General features: G+C 39.2%; 1 protein-coding gene across 1 annotated transcript in view; it reads left to right on the top strand.

Annotated features, from left to right (window-relative positions):
* Positions 1 to 8,852, top strand: part of ARHGEF6 (Rac/Cdc42 guanine nucleotide exchange factor 6) — a 122,072-nt gene that overhangs the window by 49,655 nt on the left and 63,565 nt on the right. The window contains exon 6 of the mRNA XM_007956006.2: positions 2,536 to 2,606. Coding sequence (XP_007954197.1) covers positions 2,536 to 2,606 — 71 coding nt within the window. The remainder of the gene's footprint in view (positions 1 to 2,535; positions 2,607 to 8,852) is intronic.

Raw genomic sequence — 8,852 nt, 5'->3', positions numbered from 1 at the left:
TCCAAGTTTGTCCTTCCAAATCTATTTTCCTTCAGCAGTTTGTGTTGGTCTGTTATCACAGACAAGCCCACAGGAAGAGCCCTCCTCCTCCAGCTTCTGCTGTAGTCCAGAGGCAAGGGGATGTCTGCCAATGACACTACTGCCCAGGACATCTTGGGGGAGGCCTTGAGGTTAAGAGAATGAGCTTTGGAGTCAGACAGACATGAGTTCAGATACATGTTCTGCCATATATTAACTGAAATCTTGGGCATGTCAGCTCTCTGAGCCTCATTTTCCTTCGCTATTAAATAGTTTTAAGAATTGCACCTCTTCATCTCATAAAGAGCAGGGATTCAAGAAGATGGCAAATGCAAGGTACTTGGTACATTGCCTGGCACATAGTAGGCACTCAGCAAGATACTGTCATTATGACACATGTTTGAAACCAGGGTTTCCACAGAGCACAGTTGAAAGCACACTGGTCTGGAAAACAGAAACCTGACTTTAATGAGCACATAGGGTTTCATTATACTATTCTGGTTTTGTGAATATTTGGGAATATCCATGATAAAAAGGGTTTGAAAAAAGCCTAGCTGACTCAGCTTTGCCTGGGTGATTAATCAAAGTCCAGATAATTTCAGTATGATGTCAGCCTACTGAAACTGGGGAGACAGTGGTATGGAAATCTTAATTTTCTTGTTGTTGCTAGGTGCAGTTGAGTCGGTTGTGACTCTGTACAACAAAACAAAATGCTGTCCAGATCCATGCCACCCTCACGGTCCTGGCTATGTTTGAGCCCATGATTACAGCCTCTGTGTCAGTTGATCCTGTTGAGGGTCTTCCCAAGAATGATGTCCTTCTCTGGGCACTGGTCCCTCCTGATAACATGGCCAAAGTACGAGAGAAGAAGTCTTGACATCCTCACTTTGAAGGAACATTGTGGCTGTACTTCCAACACAGATACTAAAATGATACATAAAGGAAAGAATAATTTTCTGCCAGTTTTTTCCAAGTTTTCTTTCTTTCTTTTTTATTAACTTTTTATAGTGATTTCAGGGAAAGTTTATAGAGGAAATTTCATTTCCATTCAACAGTTAGTTTATACACATGTTGTTTCATGACATTGACTGCAATCCCCACAGTGTAACGGCGCTCCACCCACCTCCTGCCTGTGGTCACCATTTCCCTTTGTCCTTCTTCCCTATTGCTTCCTGCCTTCTGAGCTTTATCCCTGGGATTTTCTGCCAGTTTTCAGTGAGTTAAAGATTCTGATTAGTTTATTTTTGACATAGCAGACAGCCCCCAGGAAAAAGTTTCCTAGTGCTACCCTAACAAAAAATACCACAAGTGAGTGGCTTTCAAGAATAGAGATTTATTTTCTCACAGTTCTGGAAGCTAGGAGTCGAAATGCAGGGTCTTATCAGGGCTAGCTGGGCTCTCTCTCTCTCTCTCTCTCTCTCTCTCTCTCTCTCTTTTTCTCTGAGCTGTAGGGGAAGATCCTGCCCCTTTCTGTTTTGTTAGCCCCATGCATTTCTTAGGAGCTCTGATGGCATAGTGCCTAAGGCATTTGACTGCTGACCAGAAGGCTGGCGGTTCAAACCCACCAGCCACTCCTCAGAAGGAAGGTTGCACAACCTACTTCCATAGTGATATCGCCTCAGAAACCCAAGGAGGGGTCACTATGAGTCAGATCCGACTCAACTGCAGTTTCTTGGTGTTCCTTGGCTGGTTATAGATGTGTCTTCACATGGCCTCTGTCTTCCTCTGTGTCTGTGTCGATTCTGCTCTTCTTATAAGACAGCACTCAGAAGAGCTGGGATCTAGGACCCACCCTACTCTAATATGGTATCATTAACCTAACAAGAAAAACTCTAATTTCAAATAGGGTCATATTTACAGGTAAAGGGGTTAGGACTTCAACATAACTTTTTGGGAGACACAAGTTAATCTATAACACATGATTACTACCATTTATATTACATTATACTTGCATAGCAGGATGTAAGCTACAAATACACATTTTCTTAGCTTTGATTTTTCTTATCTATTCTGAACACGTTGAATGGAGAAGCAGACAAGCCTAAACTGGCCATGAGGCTCTTGTCCTAGCTCTGCCATTAATTAGCTGGGCCTTTGCTCCTTAGCCTTTCTCCCCCTTGGAAATTGAGGGACTTCGACGAGAAGATCTGATTCTGACCCTCTATAGTTTAGTAAAGGAGCTCTGGTAGCATAGTGGCTAAGACACTTGCCTGCTAACCAGACGGCTGGCGGTTCAAACCCACCAGCCACTCCTCGGAAGGAAGGTTGGGCAATCCTACTTCCGTAGTGATACTGCCTCGGAAACCCAAGGAGGGGTCGCTATGAGTCGGGGCTGACTCGATGGCACATAACAACAACATAGTTTAGTAAAGTTATCCTTTTACTCATTTAGAAATATTTGTTTCTATCAATTTTTTTCATTTGGCAATCTTTATAGTATGTTATTTGACCTTACGTTATAAAATGTTCATTTTAGACTTACATGATATTAAAGTCATTTAAATATCTTTTTCACAGAGAGACCGATCTCCCCTAAGGCTGTCAAAGGACTTGAAACCGCTCCACTTACCAAGAATTATTATACTGTGGTGAGTGTTTTGATGCTGAACAAAAATTTTCTTGATTCTCTATTTCACTTGTCAAAGCACTGATATGTTGAGGCAACACAAATAGAAGACTGGATATAGTCGCATTACAAGGGTCCAAGGTCAAACACATTACAGTAGAGACTCGAGGGTAGCACAGAGACTCAGAGCAAGGCATGTTAAAGAATGGTGAAAGAGAAGTTGATTAATATGTAGGCATTATGGTGAAATGTGAGAGTTCGTGGGTGGCGCAAATGCTCAGCTACTAACAGAAAGGTTGGCAGTTCAATCCATCCAGAGGTACCTGGAACATGCAGTCACCATGAGTCAGAATTGACTTGATGGCAACTGTGCATGTGTGTGTGTGTGTGTGTGTGTGGTGAAATTCTGCACTTACATATAGCCTTACCAGATATTTAGAAGGTGGATTCCCTAGTTCCTGTAATGCAATCAGTTTTAAGTAATTGTGTTCTATGATTTTATTTTAGAATCAATCAATCCATTATTATATCCTCTGGAATATTATCAACCTCATTCTAGAGGATTATCCAAAAGGAAGACTGTCCTTGGCACAGAGGGAAGAGTGAAATAGCTCTGGCTTGAACATAGATATGTCCAAATATATTAGCTATAAATATAGCATGTGTAATACTCATTTGAAGTTCCCATTTGAAAAAGAAATCGCATCATTCTCCTTAATCTGCTCTCTGCTTTGCTTCCTGTCTCCCTTCAAGACTTAGCCCAGTCACTAATGAAAAGGTCAGAGTTTCCCCGCCTCCTAGCCTCATCTCCCCCCACCTCTGGAAATACAGCTTCAGTTTTCACTCAGTGTTCTGTGGCATGTATGCTGCGTGCTCCTTTCATTTCGCGCATGGATAAGCAGTTTCAAAACATCTCTATATGATTACATGAATGCCGTTTGGTTTCAAACACTTGAATTTCACCCCTCAGTAAATTTACTCCGTAATAATGACATGAGCAGTGGGTGGGATGAAAAATCAAGAAGGAACTTCATAGGCCACATGGATAGTAACCATAGGGGACTACTTTGTCAATATTTTTCCTCTCACGTTTCATGGGTTAAAATATATTTCCCAGGACAACTAGAGTCCTTTCTTTACTTCCTTCCTGGCCGCTTTGGTTAGCTTCCAGGTGACCCCCAATGACTTAACTTTTTTTTTGTGTGTGCGCAGTGTTTCAGCAGAAATTTATTGTTTTTTAAATAAAAACATTCCTGTTGTTAGTTAAGACAACAAAAACATTTTTCATGAGCCCAACTTACATGTATCAATATACCCACAAGACTAAAACTCTATGCTAATTTATTTTTTTCTTTAAATTTTATTTATTTTGTTGTTGTTGAGAATCTACACAGCAAATGATACACCATTTCTCCATGTACCGTTCAGTGACATCAATGACATTCTTTGAGTTGGGCAACCATTCTCACCCTCCTCTGAGGTGTTCGTCCCTCATTCACATCAACTCACTACCCTCTAAGGTTCCTCTCTAATCATTTGAATTGCTGTTGTCAATTTGATCCCATATAGAACTCTGGTGGCATAGTGCGTAAGACATTTGACTGCTAGCCAGAAGGTTGGTGGTTCAAATCTATCAGCTGCCTTGGAGGTCGCTATGAGTCAGAATTGACTCGATGGCAGTGGGTTTGGTTTGGTTTCTTTTAGATATTTTTAAAAAGCAAAATGCTCAAAGCAGTCTTTTTTTTTTTTTTTTAATAGGTAAGCTAAACTATTGTTCAATTTTAAGAAGACTTTAGAGGATATTTTTGGTTTAATGTTTAAAGATTATCTCTGGGCAATAGTTTCAGGGGTTCATCCACCCTTCCATGGCTTCGGAAAGTCTAGAGTGCATGAGAATTTGTAATTCTGTTCTGCATTTCCCTCCTTTTGATCAGGATTCTTCTATGAAATCTATGATCAAAATGTTCAATAATGGTAACCAGGCACCATCCAGTTCTTCTGGTCTCATGGCAAAGGAGGCTGTTGTTCATGGAGGCAATTAGCCACACATTCCACATTCTCCTCTTATTCCTGATTCTCCTCCTTCCTCTGTTCCTCCACATGAATAGAGACCAATTGTTGTGCCTTGAATGGCCACTTACAAGCTTTTAAGATTCCAGGAACTACAAACTGAACTAGGCAGTAGAACAGAAGCACTAAACATGTTATTAGGCCATTAACTTACAAGTCCCATGAAACCATGACTCTAAACCTCCAAATCAAGGAACCAAATTCCATGAGGTGTTTGGCTGTAAAGAAGCAGCCTCAGCAGCTATCTTTTTGTTGTTGTAAATATATCTATCACACAACTTTTGCCATTTCAACTTTTTAAAGGTTTACAACTTATTGACAACAATTGAAATAATTGACTGTGCAAGATTACCCTTAATCAATGGGATTTTTCCATCAAAGTTAACCCCCTTTTTTCTTCTCGCTCCCACCCCTGGTAACCACTAATAAAGTTTAGTCTCTATACATTTGCCTTTTCTTGTCTTTTTATATAAGTGAAGTCATACAATATTTGTCCTTTTGTGATTGGCTTATTTCACTCAGTATAATGTCTTCAAGCTCCATCCTTACTGCAGCATGTATTAAGACTTCATTTCTCCTACTGGCTGAGTAGTATTCCACTGTATGTATATACCACATTTTGTTTATCCATTCATCTGTTGATGGGCGTTTAAGTTGTCTCCACCTTTTTGGCTGTTGTGAATGGTGCTGCAATGAACACTGGTGTACAAGTCTCTTTTTGAGTCTCTGTCTTCAAGTTTTTTGAGTATGTACCTAGGGGTAGAATTGCTAGGTCATATAGTATTTCTATTTTTAGTTTTATAAGGAACCGTCATACTGTTTTCCAGAATGGCTATACCATTTTGCATTCCAACCAGCAATTAATATGGGTTCCAGTTTTCCTACATCCTTGCCAATGTTTGTTGTTTTTTTCTTCTTCTTTTTTTTAATCTTAACCATCCTGTTGTTGTTGTTATGTGCCATCGAGTCAGACCCGACTCATAGTGACCCCTCCTTGGGTTTCCGAGGCTGTATCACTATGGAAGTAGATTGCCCAACCTTCCTTCCGAGGAGTGGCTGGTGGGTTTTAACCGCCAACCTTCTGGTTAACAGTCAAGTGCCTTAGGCACTGTGCTACCAGAGCTCCTTTAACCATCCTAGTGGAAATGAAATGGTATCTGATTGTTGTTTTGATTTGCATGTCTATGATGGATAATGACACTGAACATCATTTCATGTGTTTGATGGCCATTTGAATGTATTCTTTGGTGAAATGTCTATTCAAATACTTTGCCCATATTATGATTGAGTTATTTGTCCTTTTGTTGTTAATTTATTGAAGTTATATGTATAGATTTTAGTTATTTGATTCTTTTCAGATACATGATTTCTGGAGATATTCTCCCAATTGGTAGCTTATCTTTTCACTTTTTTTGGTAAAAGCCTTTTGATAAACAAAAGTTTTTGTTTTTTATGAGGTCCAGTTTATTTTTGTCTTTTGCAGTTCATGCTTTTGTTATTGTATTAGAAAATCCATTGTTGAAAGCTCAGCCTAACAGCTTTGCCCCTGCTTGTCCTTCTAAGAATTTTATGGTTTTAATTTTCACATTTAGGTCCTTAATGCATTTTGATTTTGCTTTTGTGTGTGGTGTGAGGCATGGATTCTATTTCATATTTCTGCATGTGGAAATCCAATTTTCCTAGCATCATTTATTGAAGAGACTCTTTATTTCCCCATCAAATGGACTTAGCACCCCTGTCAAAAATCAATTGACCATACATGGGTGTGAGTTTATTTCTGGACTCTCAATGCTATTCCACTGCTCCATGTGTCTATTATACCACTATCAGGCTGTTTTGATTACTGTGGCTGTATAGTATGTTTTAAAATCCAGAAGTGTGAATCCTCATACGTTCTTCTTCACTTTCAGCATTGTTTTTTCTATTTGCAGCCTCTTGTCTTTCCACATAAAGCTGAGGATTGGCTTTTCTATTTCTGTAAAGAAGGCTGTTGGAATTTTGATTGAGAGTGTGTTCAATCCATAGAGCATTTTGGTTAGTATTGACATCTTATCAATCGTAAGCCTTTCAATCCATGAACATGGAACTTATTTTCATTTATTCAAGTCTTCTTTAGTCTCTTTCAGCGGCGTTTTACAGTTTTTGTTGTATGTCTTTCACATCCCTGGTTAGATTTATTCCTAGATATTTTATTATCTTTGATGCTGTTGTAAATGGAATTATTTGCCTTTCAGATTTCTCATTGCTGGTGTATAGAAACCCAACTGAGGTTTTTTGTTTTTTTTTTAATTTTTATTGTGATGTGGGTGAAAGTTTACAGAGCAAATTCATTTTCCATACAGCAATTTATATACATTTTGTCTCATGACATTGACTGCGATTCCCCACAATGTAACAGCTCTCTTCCCACTTCCTTCCCATAGCCACCTCTTCCCTGTGTCCTTCCCTCCTATGCACTCCCACCCTTCAAGCTGTCTCCCTGTGCAAACACTGCCCTTCTGTTCTTCCATGAGTGATTGCTCCAAGAAGTGTATCTACCTGATGTTAATGTTCAGCCCATATGCCTGTCTGTTATTTGGCTGGAAACCACAGGAGTAAGTTCAGTTCCAGTCCTGAAGGATAGCTAGGGGCCAGAGTCTTGGGGGTCTCACCAGGCTCTATCAGACCAGCAAACCTGGTCTTATTTTTATGATTTTGAGTTTTGTTCTACATTGTTCTCCTACTCTATCCAGGATCTCCTGCATCAATCCCCCTCTGAGTGGTTGACAGTGGTAGGTGGACACCATCTAGTTCTTCTGGTCTCATGTGTTGTTTGTTTTTTAATACTCAACTGAATTTTGTTTGTTGACCTTGTACCCTGTAACTTTGCTAAATACCTTGATTAACTCTAGAACTTTTCTGGTGGATTCTTTGGTATTTTCTATATATAGGATCATATTATCTGTGAATAGAGATAATTTTATTTCTTCTTTTCTAATCTGGATACCTATGATTTCTTTTTCTTGCCTTATTGCTTTGGCTAGGACTTCTAATACAATATTGACTAGAAGTGGTAAGAGTGGCCACCCTTGTCTTGTTCCTGATTTCAAGGGGAAATTTCTCAGTCTTTCTCCATTAAGTATAATGCTGGCTAGCCTGGTGGAACCACTGAGACTATACCCCATAGCTGTCCTTCAGGTCTGGAATTGAACTCACACTTGTGGCTTCCAGCCAAACAAAAGACAGGCATATAAGGTGAACATTTACCTGAGATAGATACACTCCTTGGAGAGAACAATCATGGGAGAAAGAAGGGCTGCTTAAGCACAGGGAGACAGCTCAGGGAGCAGGAGTTCATGGAGGGATGGACAGAGGGAAGAGGTAACTCTGGGGAGGAAGTGGAAAGGCAGCTGTTGCATTGTGGTAAATTGTGGTCAATGTCATGAGACAAAGCGTATGTGAACTGCTGTATGGAAAGTGAATTTGCTGTGTAAATTTTCACCCAAATCACAACTAAAAAAAAAAAGTAAACGTTGGCTTTTCATATATGCCCTGAATCATATTGAGGAATTTCTCTTCTAGTCTAGTCTTCTTTAGGGTTTTTTAAATCAAGAAAGGGTATTGGATTTTATTAAATGTTTTTTCTGCATCCATAGGGATGATCGTGCGATTTTTTCCCCTTTGTTCTATTGATTGATTTTCTGATGTTGAACCATCCTTGTGTTGTTTGAATAAATCACACTTGGTCATGGTATATGATTCTTTTAATATGCTGTTGGATTCTAATCACTAATATTTTGTTGAGAATTTTTGCATTTATATTCATAAGAGTTATTGGCCTGTAGTTTTCTTTTTATGTAGTGTCTTTGTGTGGTTTGGGTATCAGGGTTATGTTTGTTTCATAGAATGAAAAATTTGAAGAGTTCAAATAGTTTTAGTGTCAGTTCTTATCTAAATATTTGGTAGAATTCCCCACTGAAGCCATTTGGTCCAAGACTTTTTTTTTGGTTGTTGGGTGATTTTTGATCACTTGGCTTGATCTCTTCACATGTTATGGGTCTGTTGAGACTTTCTGTTTTATTTTTATTTTTATTGTGATTTGGGTGAAAATTTACAGAGCAAATACACTTTCCATACAGCAGATCACATACACTTTGTCTCATGACATTGACCACAATTTAGCACAATGCAACATCTCCTCTCCCACTTCCTCCCGATA

This window comes from Orycteropus afer, unplaced genomic scaffold, assembly GCF_000298275.1.
Source record: "Orycteropus afer afer isolate SDZICR_OR568_19922 unplaced genomic scaffold, OryAfe1.0 scaffold00571, whole genome shotgun sequence".
In the NCBI taxonomy this organism is placed as follows: Eukaryota; Metazoa; Chordata; class Mammalia; order Tubulidentata; family Orycteropodidae; genus Orycteropus; species Orycteropus afer.
The sequence above is the reverse complement of the archived record's forward strand: the minus strand, read 5'-3'. Positions and strand labels throughout refer to the sequence as shown.